At 44.8% G+C, this 14,883-nt stretch overlaps 1 protein-coding gene across 2 annotated transcripts; it reads left to right on the forward strand.

Moving 5' to 3' along the window:
* Positions 1-489: 489 nt before the first annotated feature.
* On the forward strand, positions 490-3,847 carry paqr7a (progestin and adipoQ receptor family member VII, a). 2 transcript variants are annotated; one of them, XM_027020698.2, is made up of 2 exons: positions 490-1,102; positions 1,695-3,847. In XM_027020698.2, exon 2 carries the CDS (start codon positions 1,706-1,708, stop codon positions 2,771-2,773), a length of 1,068 nt encoding a protein of 355 aa, XP_026876499.2. In that variant the 5' UTR covers positions 490-1,102; positions 1,695-1,705; the 3' UTR covers positions 2,774-3,847. The 2 variants fall into 2 exon arrangements, with proteins under 2 accessions (XP_026876499.2, XP_026876498.2); XM_027020697.2 differs by having other exon boundaries at positions 1,013-1,102; positions 1,671-3,847.
* The last annotated feature ends 11,036 nt before the right edge of the window (positions 3,848-14,883 follow it).

Here is a 14,883-nt window from a genome sequence, read left to right on the forward strand (position 1 = left end):
CAGCCGACTGAACGCACCTGTTTCTGTACCAGTCCACTAACTGGATTACAAAAACCTGACTTGATTTAGTTTCGCGGATTCCGCTGAAATCCCCCCTCCTGATACCAGTTAAGACTGACTGGCTTTCTTAAGTTGTTTTTCTTGAGCAAATATTTAATATTTTAAACCTGCTTCATAGTATCTGATATGTTACTATATACTGCGATACTATATACTGATATATATATATATATATATATATATATATATATATATATATATATATATATATATATACAGCTAAATACAAACAATTACTATGTACACTATAAAACCAGCAAAAGTATCAAAAGGGGCAAAACAAAATTTGAATCCGAATAACAAGCAAAAAACAGATGAGTGCACATGAACTGTAGGCCTTTTTTTAAAATTGTACCAGGAAGATTACACAATCTCATGGTAGCACACCCTGCCTAGCTCACGGATCGGACTTAGTGAGGAGAAGACAAAACGCGGACAGGAACGAATACGGGATGGGAGCTGCAGAATCTAGAAAAACTAGAGAAACTAACAAGCACAGGCAAGAAAAACACAACAGCCAGAACGCATACAGCGGACGCGACTCTAATCAAGAAAGCATATCACCAAAAACTGAGGCCAAGCATTGCTTTGATCAGGGTGGGCGTTGCATTCTGTGGGCTGACTTATTTTGATAATTCAGTTGCTACTCGTCTTGCATCTATCAAGGAAGTTAGACTACAACCTGTAACTCAGCAGTAAATCCAGGACACCCCCCCGGATTACAAGGTACGATTTGGAGATTATAAAGAATATGTGTTAAATTTCAATCTTTGTCTCCAATGGGCTCCTGCCATTCTTCTTTTTTTTGCGGTTAATTGCAGTCAAAGTCTGCTGGCGTTACGGAGTTAACGTACGTAACGCAGTCTGGTATGTTTAAATGTTCCACCATACAAATTGGTTATTGGGCTACAATAAGTAATGGGTTATTGGAAAACCTGACCTTAGTAGAAGGTGCCACGAGGAAAGATCACAGTTCACAGCGGGAAAACAGACGGAAGGATATCTTCTGTGCAACGTAGGCTACTGATTTGAAGCATACCAGGTATGGTTCGAACTTTCTTTTTAATGTGAATAAATGAATTAGAAACTGTTGCTGTCTTTTCGTCAGTATGTTTGTTGGCCTACATACTGAATGTTTTGCAGGTTGCTGAAATAACTAAATCTTATGCCATCTTGTCACGGTACGGCCCCTCTCCCCAAATGTCTCCCTGTGTGTATTCATCTGTGACTACGCCCTCCCTGTGTTTCAGACCTGCTCCTTATTGCGTGTGTGTGTGTGTGTGTGTGTGTGTGTGTATATATAAGTCCTGTGTCGATGTTTGCACAAGATTAGTTCGCTAACCACGTGGTCGTCTTTGTGTCAAATAAAACGTTTGTTGTGTTAGACACGGCTCGTCCCCGCATTCGCCTCCACTCGTCACACATTTACACTTTTATATAGCATAATTAAGGCTTTGCACAGCATATTATCAAGGTTAAGGTTCTCTCAAGTGTTTATGTTCACCCCGAGATCAATAAGATCTGTTCTGAAATGTAAATTTTGAAAAGGAGGTTGCACATCTTAATCCTATATTTCTTATATTCTTCAAATGGCTGCTGTTCTTTGAAAGACACATCTTCATACCTCACCACAGCAACCACTGTTATGGAGACGATTGGCCGTATTTTTATTAACCTGCAACCGGTGAGGAAGGTGCCCCAGCTGCTGAGAGAGGCTGTGCCTTCCATGCCGGCTACACTCTGTGATACAGAAGTGCCTCAATTCTTCCGTGAGCCATACATCAACGCTGGCTACCGACCCCTACACCAAAGCTGGTGTTACTACTTCCTCTCGCTATTCCAGCGTCACAACGAGACCATCAATGTATGGACACACCTGTTTGGGACATTAGTGGCCCTCACAAGAATGGTTCAACTGGCAGAGATGGTAGATTTCCTTAATGATCCCCATACTTGGCCATTGCTTATTCTCCTCTTATCATCAATTACCTACATGACACTGAGTGCCATTGCTCACCTGTTGTCAGCTAAATCTGAACTACACAATTATGCTTTTTTCTTTTTGGACTATATAGGAGTGGCACAGTATCAGTATGGAAGTGCTGTGGTGCATTTCTATTATTCCATTGAGGAGAGCTGGTACATGCGAGTGAGGGGAATCTTCATGCCTGTTGCTAGCTTCCTCTGCTGCCTTTCATGTTTAGGCTGCTGTTATGGAAAGTACCAGAACTATAGCCTGCCTCCTTGGGTTCGTAAAGTAGGTCAAGTGGTGCCTTCATCAGTGGCCTATGCTTGGGACACAAGCCCAGTTTTCCATAGAATCTGCCTCTGGTTTCTATCCTGGGAAGGAGATGATTCCGGAAATGGCCGAGCTCTGGCCTCCCATTGTGGCCAAGTGTTTTTTTTCCTCTCCAGCGCCTTCTTCTTCACTCACCCTCTACCTGAGTGTTTGTTCCCTGGTCACTGTGACTTCCTGGGCCAGGGTCACCAGGTCTTCCATGTGCTCTTAATGGTGTGCACTTTCTTCCAGATCCATGCCTCTTACTTGGACTACATCAACCGAAGAGAAATCTATGCCAAGCTCCATGGTGACAGTGACACCTTGTTATTTGTGGTATTGTATGTGATAACGACAGTCATCTGTGCCCAAATAGCTGCTTGCATGATTAAAAAAGTAAGTCGATTACTGGAATGCAAGGAAAAGACCAAATAGAAAATAATGGGTATTATGAAAATAGTTTATGCATAAAGGGCCTGCATATATGTTTTTCCCTCAATGTGTACTTGACTGCTGAAATCTGTTGCTCAGTTTAATTTGTTTTCATCCTTAATTCAGTCCTCACATCGCCAAAATTCAGACATTTTCTTTATCCAGTTTGCAATGCACCTGATCTAGAACTGTGTAGCCTCTGATCTAAGCAAAATATGTTGGGAGACAAAAAGGAGATTGACTGAGGGTCCCCAGTGACTGGATCTGAACAGCTCTAATTCACATTGTGTTTTCTCACTGTCAGGCTAGTTAATACATTTATTTTTAGTTTTTTTTGTTGTTTGTTTGTTTGTTTGTTTTTTATTCAAACAATGGCATCTCAACAAACTTTCAAGCAAGGTACATTTAACACATTGTCTTTTAGTTGACCATGGATGTGCATCTAGTAATGTATTGGCAAATACTGACTGAGTTTTCATTTATTTAACATATTAAAATATGTTTAAAACATCTTTGTCAGAATGGAGACAAATTCCATAAGAAGAATTTGATTTTCTATTGTAAGTGCCCTTATGGATTTGTGTTCCACAGGATAAAAATGCTTGAAATGGCTGGAATGGATAACAGTGTTATTACTTCGGGAATTAACAGTGCTCATTAGTTGGGGAATAATTATTGACTAAAATTTGGAATCAGTATTTATTGCTTACATCATCAGTAAGTGCATCGTTGCTTGTGTGTGCCTCATATAGTTAAAAAATATTACTTCTTAGTGTTTAAAAAGTTAAACACATTGCATAATAGCAGGGTGTTATCTTTTGTTTTCAGACTGATCAATGCTGTGTATGCTTGTCACATGCAGTAAACCAGCCTGTAATTTCTCATTAGCATTTGCATTGTATGTACACTATGAACATTCTTGTTTCATGCATCAGAGTGATGAATCTTTGGAGTGATTGTATAAATTCTTAGTCTCAGGCAAACCATGTACTTCTGTGTACCTAGTTAACATAACCATGATGACCCATTGGTTTAACATGAACTCTAGTAGGTTTGAATAAAGGTGTTCTCACAGAAGACTTTTCTCACACTTTCTCACACTGTGTTAGAATTCTCTGCAATGTGACTCCCTTTTCTCTCTCTCTCTCTCTCTCTCTCTCTCTCTCTCTCTCTCTCTCTCTCTCTCTCATGTCATGCTGTCCTATGCTGTGTACTTTTAGATAGGTGCAAGATTATGTAAAATGTTCTGGAGTTACTGTCTCATTCTACGGCCAGGGCGATCCAAATTGAGATTATAATTATATGAATACATAGAGCAAGATGAAAGTTGAATGGGACAAATATGTTAAAGACAAGAAAGAAAGTTAAGAAAAATATGTCTGTCAGATCCATCCATTTGGCTCCCCAACCGGCACATAATTGTTAGATGTAAAGAATACAGAGTCACAACAAGTAAAACTGGTTACACTTAACAATGATTAGGCAGGTCGTGTGATTTCTGATGATTCACAAAGTATGAGTATTGATCTCAACAATGACAGGAGATATCAAGAGCGTAATGTGGCTGCAGACTTTACTGCTACAAGAAGCACAAGGATCAAGTGGGTTTGTTAAACTGTGAACCATATCAGGCTCAATGATCAACACAGCAGCCAGTGTGCTGCAAGCAATATCCACTATCTAGTGATTATAGTCTATAATACATTTGTTAATCTGGTACATAAAGCAGGTGGTCAGGGCTGGAGGTTTACACAGGACCTTAGAAAGGTAAATGAAGTAGTTGTTCCACAAGCTCCTCTTGTGCTGGATGTTTCAGCTATTGTTAATAAAATTCCTGCTACTTACAGCCATTTTACTATTGCCAACTTATGCTCAGCATCTTTCTGCATCCTTGTGCAAAAGAAAACACAACCTATTTGTGCTTTTACTTTTAAAGGAAAAAAATACATGCTTGCCACAAAGGGTATGTAGCTGCACCTGCTGTCTTTGCGGCTGCCGTACATGAATCCCTGTCCACACTAATGTTACTTGAGGGTTGTATGCTGCTACAGTATGCAGATGGCATAACCCTGACTGTGTAAGGCAAGCAGATGTGCCGAGAGGGCTCTACAAGACTGCTGAAACACCTGGCTGATGAAGGTTTTAAAGCTGCACTTGATAAACTGCAAAATTACTAAAACCAGTGTCTCATATCTCGGTTTTACTTTGTCTCATGGAAGTTGCAAACTCTCCCAAGACTGCACATAGGCTGTCAAGTCATTCAAACCACAAAGAAGGGCATGATATACACATGAACATTTGGGGACTGCTAGTGGTGTGCTTGCTCAGTGACATGGAGGCTATCTGTGGGCCATAGCATGCCTGTCCAAAACCTTAGATGTGGTGCGCATGGCTTACCTGTCTGTTTACGAGCTGTAGCAGCAGTAGCTCTTATGGGCACGGATGCAGAAACGATTGTTTTATCACAACCTGTAACTATATATACTTCACACCAGGTGATTCTCAATATATTATCAACACAACACATGATGGCACAAAGGCACAGTGGCTATAAAAATATTTTGACATGTACCAGCAATAACTATTAAAGTCTCATCACCTCAGTCCCCAGCATATTGAGTTCTTAGTTGACAAAGTGTTCGTTGATGGTTCCTGTTCTAAACTGAGTGATGGTGTTCTTCTTAGCGGTTACGTTGTTTGTCATCTTCCCAACATTATTATAGAAGCCCACTCCTGTATAGATCAGCACAAGGGGCTGAACTTGTTGCCTTAATTAGGGCATGCTCCTGATTCAAAGATTAGCCAGTAACAATCTATACTGACAATTACTACACATTTGGTGTGGCACATGAATTCGGCTGCATATGGTCAAGGAGAGGCTTTCGTGCAGCTGATGGTAAGACTGTTTCCCATTCTGCATTTATGTAGCCAACGCTGTGGCCAAAGAGGGGACAACTTGACCCTACATTGGCCCATCTGATTGTACTTATAGTGTTCTTTCACATACTTTAGTTAATGACCCTAGCTCGAATGATGTTGCCCATATCTTTTTTAACCTTTCTTATGCGTCATTTTCACGTTGTTTCACATGTCGCACAAAGGGGGTGATTGATAATATTAATAGCAGATATTGTATTGTAGAAGTTGCAAAAACTAGTTAATTTAGTTAACTAGTTAATAAAATTAACTAGATAATAACTAGTTAATAAAAAGTTAATTTTAAAGACGTTTAATTTGTGCTCAAAAACTGTTGTATGAATGTTGGCTAAAGAAGTGACACAACTACTCAGATTGACAAATTAACAAGTATATAAGATCATCTTGCCACATCTCTTCTTCCCACAGGTCAAGCAACTCCTTCTTACAAACTTGGAGACAAGGCACTAATCAAACGTTTGTTCCCTAGGAAACTGGGAGAGACATTATGTTAAGGGGGCCCCTGATTAGACTAGGTTGAGGAAATGTGTGTATGTTCTTTCTTGTTCCCTTTTCTCAGCATCTCTCACTCTTTCCCTTATACACTGTGTGCACAAATTTTAAGGCAAGAGAGTATTTTGACCATATCATCATTTTTATGCATATTTTCCAACTCCAAACTGTATAAACTTGAATGCTTATTGGATTTGAGCATATCAGGTGATGTGTATTTGTCTAATTACGGAGGGTGTGGCCTAAAGAGATCAACACCCTATATCAAGGTATGCATAATTATTAGGCAGCTTCTTTTCCTCAGGCAAAATGGACCAAAAAAGATATTTAACTGGCTCTGAAAAGTCAAAAATTGTTAAAAGTCTTTCAGATGGATGCAGCACTCTTAAAATTGCTAAGATATTGGGGCATGATCACAGAACCAGCATACGTTTTGTTGCAAATAGTTAACAGGGTCGCAAGAAATGTGTTGAGAAAAAAAATATGCAAATTAACTACCAAAGATTTGAGCAGAATCAAACATGAAGTGACCAGGAACCTATTATCCTCCAGTGCGCTCATATTACAGAACTGCAACCTACCTAGAGTGCCCAGAAGTACAAGGTGTTCAGTACTTAGAGACATGACCAAGGTAAGGAAGGCTGAAACCTGACCACCACTGAACAAGATACATAAGGTGAAACGTCAAGACTGGGCCAAGAAATATCTGAAGACAGATTTTTCAAAGGTTTTATGGACTGATGAGACGAGAGTGACTCTTGATGGATGTAATGGATGGGATGTATGGCACAGAGCTCCACTTCGGTTGTGATGGAGGCAGCACAAAGGAAGTGAGGCCAGGGTAGCAAGGAAGTGTTCTTTATTATCTATAGGACAATAACTATTGGAAGCAGTGACAAAACAAAAAAAAACAAAATAATATTTCTTCACGAAGATAGCGTGATGTATCTAGACTCTCAGGTCTGTAGTCCACTAATGTGCAGAGCTGTCTTCTGGGACCTGTGGGTTTAAATAAGTGAAGCTGAAAATAGGGAACAGGCGATGACAATTAATAAGCAGGTGATTGGAAGCAGTGCGGGTAAGTGGTGTGATCCCTAACAGGAGTGGGCATGTCCCTCCTGCTGAATGGCTGGCCAGATGTAACAGAACCCCCCCACCCCCCCCGAAGTCTGCGCCAACCTCCTGGAGCGTGGTCGGCCCAGCCGACATGGAGTAGCTTTCAGTGGATGCTCCCTGTGAAAGGAGGATGTGAAGTCAGGGTCCAATACTTGAGAGGCCAGTATCCAGCACAGTTTCTCCGGGCCGTACCCCTCCCAGTCCACTAGATACTGTAGTTGTGTACCTCTCCGCCTGGAATTGAGCAAGGCACGTACCTTGTATGCTGGTCCCCCTCAATTTCCAGGGGTGGAGACAGAGTACCCAAGGGGTTACCTTCCTCCGCAAGGGGGCCCTCCACCACTGGTTTTAGGGCTGACACGTGGAAGGCCCGAGATGCCCTGCTGCTTCCAGGCAAACCTATCTTGTAAGTAACGTCGTTAATCTGTCTGGTTACAGTGTACGGGCCTTCAAATTTGGCCATTAGCTTCCCCATGGAGCCTGCACGGCTGTCCTTCGTTGAACCCATACCTTTTGTCCCAGTTCATAATGAGGGGTCTCCCCACATTTCTTATCTGCCTTTTTCTTGTAGTTCACAATTGCCTTCCTTAGTCTTTGATCTCCCAGACCTGCTCACTGCGGCGACACCACGTCTCCACTGCCGGCTGGTCAGACGTAGGTGCATTCCAGGGATAGAGTGGTGGCTGATACCCTAGAACACATTCAAAAGGTGTTACTCCGGTCCCTGCATTGCGCAGTGAGTTCTGGGCATACTCTGCCCAGGGGAGGTATGCGCTCTAGGTCTCGGGGTGCTGTTGGCTATATAAACATAAAAAGTTGCCCAGTTCTTCATTCACCCTTTCAACCTGTCTGTTATCCTGGGGGTGGTATCCAGTTGTCAGGCTGACCATGATGTTCAGCTTCCTGAGCAATTCTTTCCAGAGCCTAGACGTGAACTGAGGACCCCTGTCAGAGACAATGTCTTCTGGCAAACCAAATAGCCAAAATGCATGGCAGAAGAGTTGGTCAGCTGTCTCCAAGGCAGTGGGTAAACCTTTTAGCACTATAAACCATACCATTTAAGAGAATCTATTATCACCAGTATTAGTGTTCTCCTCAGAGACAGATAGATCCGTAACAAAATCAATAGCTATATGAGACCAGGGACGCAGAGGAGTGGGTAGGGGAAGCAGCTTACCTGCAGATGGGGTGAGTGGGATTTTGCTATGTTGCAACAATACAGTGCCTACTCCCACGTCTGACGCATCCGCTGTTACCACAAAAGGCCTCTCAGGATCCAGTTGCTGCAAAAACAGAGCGGTAGAGAAGGCAGTCTTTAACTCCTCAAAGGATTTTTCCGCCTCTGGGTACCATTTTACCCTCTTGGCCTGTCCTCGAAGTGGGTCCATAAGGGTCCTGGCCAGAGTGCTGAATGATCTAATAAACCTATGATAGAAATTAGCAAACCCCAGGAAATGTTGTAGTTCCCTGCATGTCTGCAGTCTTGGCCATCCCATTACTGGTCCACTTTGCATGGTTGCATGCGCACACTACCCTCGCGAATGATGTAACCTAAAAAGCTCACCTCTCTGTGGTGGACAGCCCTAACGTCATACACATGTTAGTTCCAGGAGAAGGAAAAGATCAAGATATCATTGATATAAGTGATGACAGATCTAAACAGAAACTCCCGTAGGACCTCATTTATGTATGCTTGGAATATCGAGGGAGCCAATAAACCGTACGGCAGGACTAAATATTCATAATGCCCAGAGGATATACTGAAGGTCGTTTTCCACCCATCGCCTTCACTAATCCTTATTAGATTATATGCACTGCACAGGTCAAACTTGTTAAACAAAACCTGGCTCCCTTTAACTGTTCAAGCGTAGCTTGGACTAAGGGTAGAAGGTAAAGATATTGTACTGTAACACAGGGTCTCAGTCCTCCATCCTTTTTCTTCACAAAAACACACTTGCAGAGGCTGGAGGGACAAATGTAACCCTGCTGCAAAGTCTCCTTGACGTATTGCCCCATTGTCTGCTCCTCCTCCTGTGAGAGAGGATAGATCCTACACCTGGGAGGAACAGCACCCTCCTTAAGAGTGAGGGGGAAGCTGTGTGGCCCTCGTGGGACTAAATGCCTGCGCCAGGTCCTTATACTTCAGGGGAACAGTAAGGGTTTGTTTTTTTTGTTTGTTTTTTTTTCAGCTTCGGGGCTCTTTATTGTAGTTCACTGGAGAGGCACATTTTCCTTTGCAGGAGGCTGCCTACTTGAGGATACAATTCTTGGTCCCTGTTTTACATGCAGCAAAGCTTGTCTGCAGTGTCGTCCCTAACGTGGATGGTAAAATATCGCTTTCATTTTTTGTTTGAAAGCATGATAATCACTCATCAGTGGAGAAGAGTTAGTAACTAGAGTAGTTCCCCAGGTACGAGCTTTCCCAGTAACTCTGGAGATCACAAAGGAAACCTTGTCGTTATCAGGCAGACTTCTGAATGGCATGTAATACCTGTAGGGCCTGATTGTCATGGTAGGCCAGTCCCCTACCAGGAGGGACATGCCCACTCCAGATAGGCACCATACCACTTACCTGCCCTGCTCTCAGTCACCTGTCTTTAATGGGAGGTACCTGCTCCCCATCCTTTGTCTCCCTATATATACTCCTACAGGTTCTGAGGGAAAACACTATGCATTAGCAGATGAGACCATGTGTGCCCTTTGGTGCAATGTGATAGGAGAGTGATCATGACTTCTTTTTGTGTTTGTTTGTCCTGAGAATAAAGAGCATATCAGCTCGACATCACCTCTTGTCTCCTCTGTGCCGCCTATGTCACAGAATGCTCAGCTACCAGGATGCGAAGCGAGCAGCCCTGACTGAGCTCACCTGCTGGCTATTCAGATGGCGGCGCTGGATTACTCCAGTTTCTTTCGGGAACTGCAAGCGGTGTTCAGGGGAGGTTCTGCAGGCAAGTGCTGTTGCGCTTGAGTCAAGGACTCAGATCTGCTGCTGACTATGACATGGAGTTCTGGACCCTGGCTGCAGGAACATGTTGGAACAAACCCGCACACATGGACACGTTCCTGGGTGGCTTAAGGGCAGAGCTGCAGGTAGAGCTATCCTGCAAACAGGAGGCTACCACTTTGAATGAGGTAGTGCACATAGCCATAACCTATGACCGTCTCCTGCAGGAGCGATGCCATTATCTCCACCGGGATTCGCCACAACAGGAAGGAACCATAACAGCCAGGCAGACCAATGTCTCAGAGGAGCCCATGCAGCTGGATGCAGTAGGGGTACAGCCCAGGGTGGGAGAACAAAAGAGAGGCAGCAATCCGGTGAGTTGCTCCCTGACCCACTCCATGTTCAAATTACCAGTCGAAGTGTCATACAAGAGGTCGTTTGCTTTCTGCCTCTGCTCTAGTTGACTCGGGGGCTGCAGGGAATGTTATGGACTGGAATTTTGCAAAGAGGCTGGGGATAAAAGCCATCGCTCTCCCCTCCTTGCTAAGCATTCAGATCCTGGATGGGGGCTTGGTAGGCCCTGGCTACATCACCCATGTCACTCCTTGTGTCCGCCTCATCACTGAAGGGGCACACATGGAACGCATTGCCTTTTTTCTCTTTCCCTCCCGCTCACCCTCTCACACTAGGTCTGCTGTGTCTGCGTGCTCACAGTCCGCAAGTGCTGTGGACCAAATATCGCATTCTGCAGTGGGCACCCTCATGCAGCCGAAGGTGCTTCCCTACCAAGGATGTGCCGCTCAAGGCGACCTCGATAGAGCCCCAGAGCAGAAAAGCAGGTCCCCATTCCCCAGGGGTACAAGGACTTGGTGCAGGTTTTCAGTCCCACAAAGGCCACTCCCATTGGGACTCGGACTGCGCCAGTACCCTCAAGGAGGGGGCTGTACCCCCCAGGTGTAGAATCTATTCCCTCTCACAAGACGAAGAGTGGGCGATGGATCAATACATCACAGAGGCACTGGAACAAGGGTACATCCCCCCCCTCTACCTTTCCGGCGTCGGCCAGGGTCTTTTTGTGAAGAAGGATGGGGGCCTGAGACCATGCGTGGACTACCGAGGGCCCAACAAGCTACTGATTCAGTACCCATATCCCTTCCCAGCGCTTGAACAGCTGAGGGGAGCCAGGTAGTTCACCAAGCTGGACCTGCATAGCACCTACAATCTAATCCGGGTTAGAGAGGGGGATGAGTGGAAGACAGCCTTCAGCACATCCACAAGCCATTACAAGTATCTGGTCTTACCGTACAGTCTGGCCACAGCTCTGTCCATATTCCAGGCTTACATTAACAAGGTTCTAAGGGAGTTCTTGGGAAGATCCATTGTTACTTATATCAACGACATCCTGATCTATTCCTCCTCCTGGAACCGACATGTGTGCGACGTGTGGGCAGTGCAGTGGACCTTAGTTCAGAACCACCTATACTGCAAGGCAGAGAAGTGAGTTCCACCATAAGGAGGTTGACTTCCTGGGTTACATCATCCAGGAGGGAAGTGTATGCATGCAACCACGCAAGGTGGAGGCAGTAACGGCTTGGCTGAGACCGCTCACATGTAAGGCATTAGTGTTTCCTAGGTTTAGTGAACTTCTATCATAGGTTCATCAAATCCTTTAGTTCACTAGCGAAGCCTCTCACGGATCAACTCCAAGGACTGAATAGGTAGATCAGATGGACCACTGAAGTGGAGAGATCCTTTGAGGAGCTCAAGACATCGGGGTTCACTCATTATATGGTTGCATACATCGGTGGGAACGGGACACCTTGGCGCTACTCGCACAGAACAGCTGATGGGAGCGCACTATTGGTGGCCTGCGATGAACAAGGATGTGGTAAGGTATGTGGCTTCTTGCGCTGACTGCGCCTGCAGCAAAACACCATGCATTCCATCCACAGGTAAGCTACTGCCCCTGCCTACTGCTCTCCGACCATGGTCTCACCTACCCGTGGACTTTGTTACTGACTTACCTGTCTCAGAGGGCAACACCGTTATCCTGATCATAGTCGACAGGTTCTCCGAGATGGTCTGATTTATCTCTTTGGCGGCCCTGCCCACCGTGCTGGAGACAGCTGACCTACTCTTCTGCCAGGTCTTCTGGCAGTTTGGTTTACCTGAAGACATCGTTTCGGACTGAGGCCCTCAGTTCACGTCTTGGGTGTGGAAGGAACTGCTGGGTAAGCTCAACATCATGCTCAGTCTAACGTCTGGCTGCCACGCTCAGGCCAACTTACAAGTGGAAAGGGTCAACCAGGAACTGTGCAAGTTCCTCCGGCTATACACCCCGAGACGTGGAGCACGTACCTCCCATGGGCGGAGTACACGCAGAATTCTCTGCACCACACCGGAACTAGTCTTACTCCTTTTGAGTGTGTCCTAGGGTACCAACTGCCACTCTACCCCTGGAACACCCCTGCTTCAGACCAGCCGGTTGTGGAGAAATGGTGTAAAGACAGCGAAAGGACCTGGGAGGAGATGCATCAGGGACCGCGTAAGCCGATCGTGGTTTACAAGAGGAAAGCGGATCAGAGACGTGGGGAGACCCAACAATACACACTTTGGCAGAAGGTGTGGGATTCAACCAGGGATGGCCATCATGGACAAGATTAATGAGGTGACCTACAGGATTGGCCTAATGGGGAGCAGTAGGGCATCCCGGGCCTTTCACGTGTTGGCACCAAAGCCCGTTGGGGGGGGGTGTTCTGTCACAGTAGACACACCCACTCCAGATAGGCACCATACCACTTACCTGCCCCGCTCTCATTCTTTGTCTCCCTATATATACTCCTACGGTTTTGAGGGAAAACGCTGTGCATTAGCAGACAAGACAAGTCCCCATGGGTGCAACGTGACTCAAATTCAGGAGATTGATCGTGACTTTGTGTTTGTTTGATTGTCATGGAGAATAAAGAGCATATCAACTCGACATGGCCTCTCGCTTCCTATGTCACACTGATGAGGTTGAGGAAGGTAATGGAAATTCTGGAGCTTGCAGAATACCCAGACTAGTAGTGTGTTTAGTCAATATAACAGGATATTGTAAGGGTTGGCACCATGCTGAGGCCCCCTCTGGCTACTAGGGGGAGGCCTCGAGTCAGGCACACTACCAATCAGGCTTGATGCCCAACAGATGGGCTAGGTCTACATAAGTCCAGCGACCCAGCCACTCAGTGCTGGGTCTTTACTAATGTTTTGAGCCACACTCCTAGCTGGTAACTCTGGGTATTGATGTCTGTGAGCCCTTGTGCTATATCTCTCTTCTGCTCTGTGAGGGTGTCTGTGTTTTTACACATCCCCTCCCTTCTCCAGTTTTCCCTCCAGTCTGTCTCTCTCCCAAGGCTCCCCTTGGCCACTAAAGTTCCTCCCTGTCTTCTGGTTTTGTTTGGGAAGTTTTAGAGTTTGGTTTTCCCCAGTGCATCGGGGCTACCATTCTTCCTTTGGCATCCTTTGTTTTCCCTTTTTCCGCGCTCAGCATGGTGGTTAGTTTTTCCTCCCATTTTGTCGTCCTCCACTCCTTTGAAGTTTGATATACGCGCAGGTCGTTTTATGGCTGCCGCAGTCTAGTGGGAGCCTGTTTGCCTCGCAACAAAGCGGCTGGGGTTGAACTCCCTACTGTTGTTTTTTTTTTTTACTTTGCTTGTTTTACCTGTTCTAAGATCTAACTGTTTTGCACACGGGCCCACCATCATTAAAGCATGGTAGCTCACCCAGCAGAGTGTGTGTGTCATCACCTGTCTGTCCTGGGTTTGCGCACCATTAGATTCATATTTCCCTTATGTCACATCCACAGTCCTACTGTACTGATAATGTTTCTTATACTAATTGTGACCCCAAACCAAAAATATATTGTTCTGCAGGCTATACTCATATTGTCCATACCCCGAGTATTGTGTGTACCATTTAGGCCTGAAACTGGGATTTTCAGAGTGCTCTCATTATATAGATGTTAATCATGGTCTTTCTATAAGTCGAAACAGTGCTTTTATGTTGTTCATAGGGAGAGTCTAAACATTTCCCCTGCCCTTTTACTGGTCTTCCCATTACTGATTCTATGGTATTGGTTTGTGGAAATCCTGCTTATAGAGGAATAAGTCACTTTCAATGGACTGTTGCAAACATACGTTAAGCGCTGCAGACGCATGTAAAAAAAAAAAGAAAGAAAAAAAACCCTGTTCCCCAAAGGTTTGATGGTTATACTTTAAGAGTTCCAGGGTCGGCTATAGGCTGGTCCTTGTTTTTGGGAAGAGGCACAATTGTTGCTTTGAATAAGATCAACGGTCTCACTTGGCAGGTTTTGAAATTGGCTAATGATACGTCGCATACTTTAAGCTTAGTTAACACCGAGTTGGCTGCCTTGTGCACAGTAATACAGAATTGTTTGGCTCTTGACCTCCTGCTGGCAAAAGTGGGAGGAGTGTGTAAGGTTTTCAATGCTTCAGGTTTTTAGTCCTGATTATTCCCATAATGTTACTGATATTATTAATGATATGAAACAGGCGGTTGTGACTCCAACTAAAACTGAAGATTCATGGTTCATTTGGAAACCATGTTGGCTTCATTGCATTCTGAT

Source organism: Electrophorus electricus, chromosome 4, assembly GCF_013358815.1.
Source record: "Electrophorus electricus isolate fEleEle1 chromosome 4, fEleEle1.pri, whole genome shotgun sequence".
NCBI lineage: Eukaryota > Metazoa > Chordata > Actinopteri > Gymnotiformes > Gymnotidae > Electrophorus > Electrophorus electricus.

What these genes read in the sequence shown, in the direction of transcription:
- paqr7a (XM_027020698.2), top strand. Translation starts at nt 1,706, where the DNA reads ATGGAGACGATTGGCCGTATTTTTATTAACCTGCAACCGGTGAGGAAG.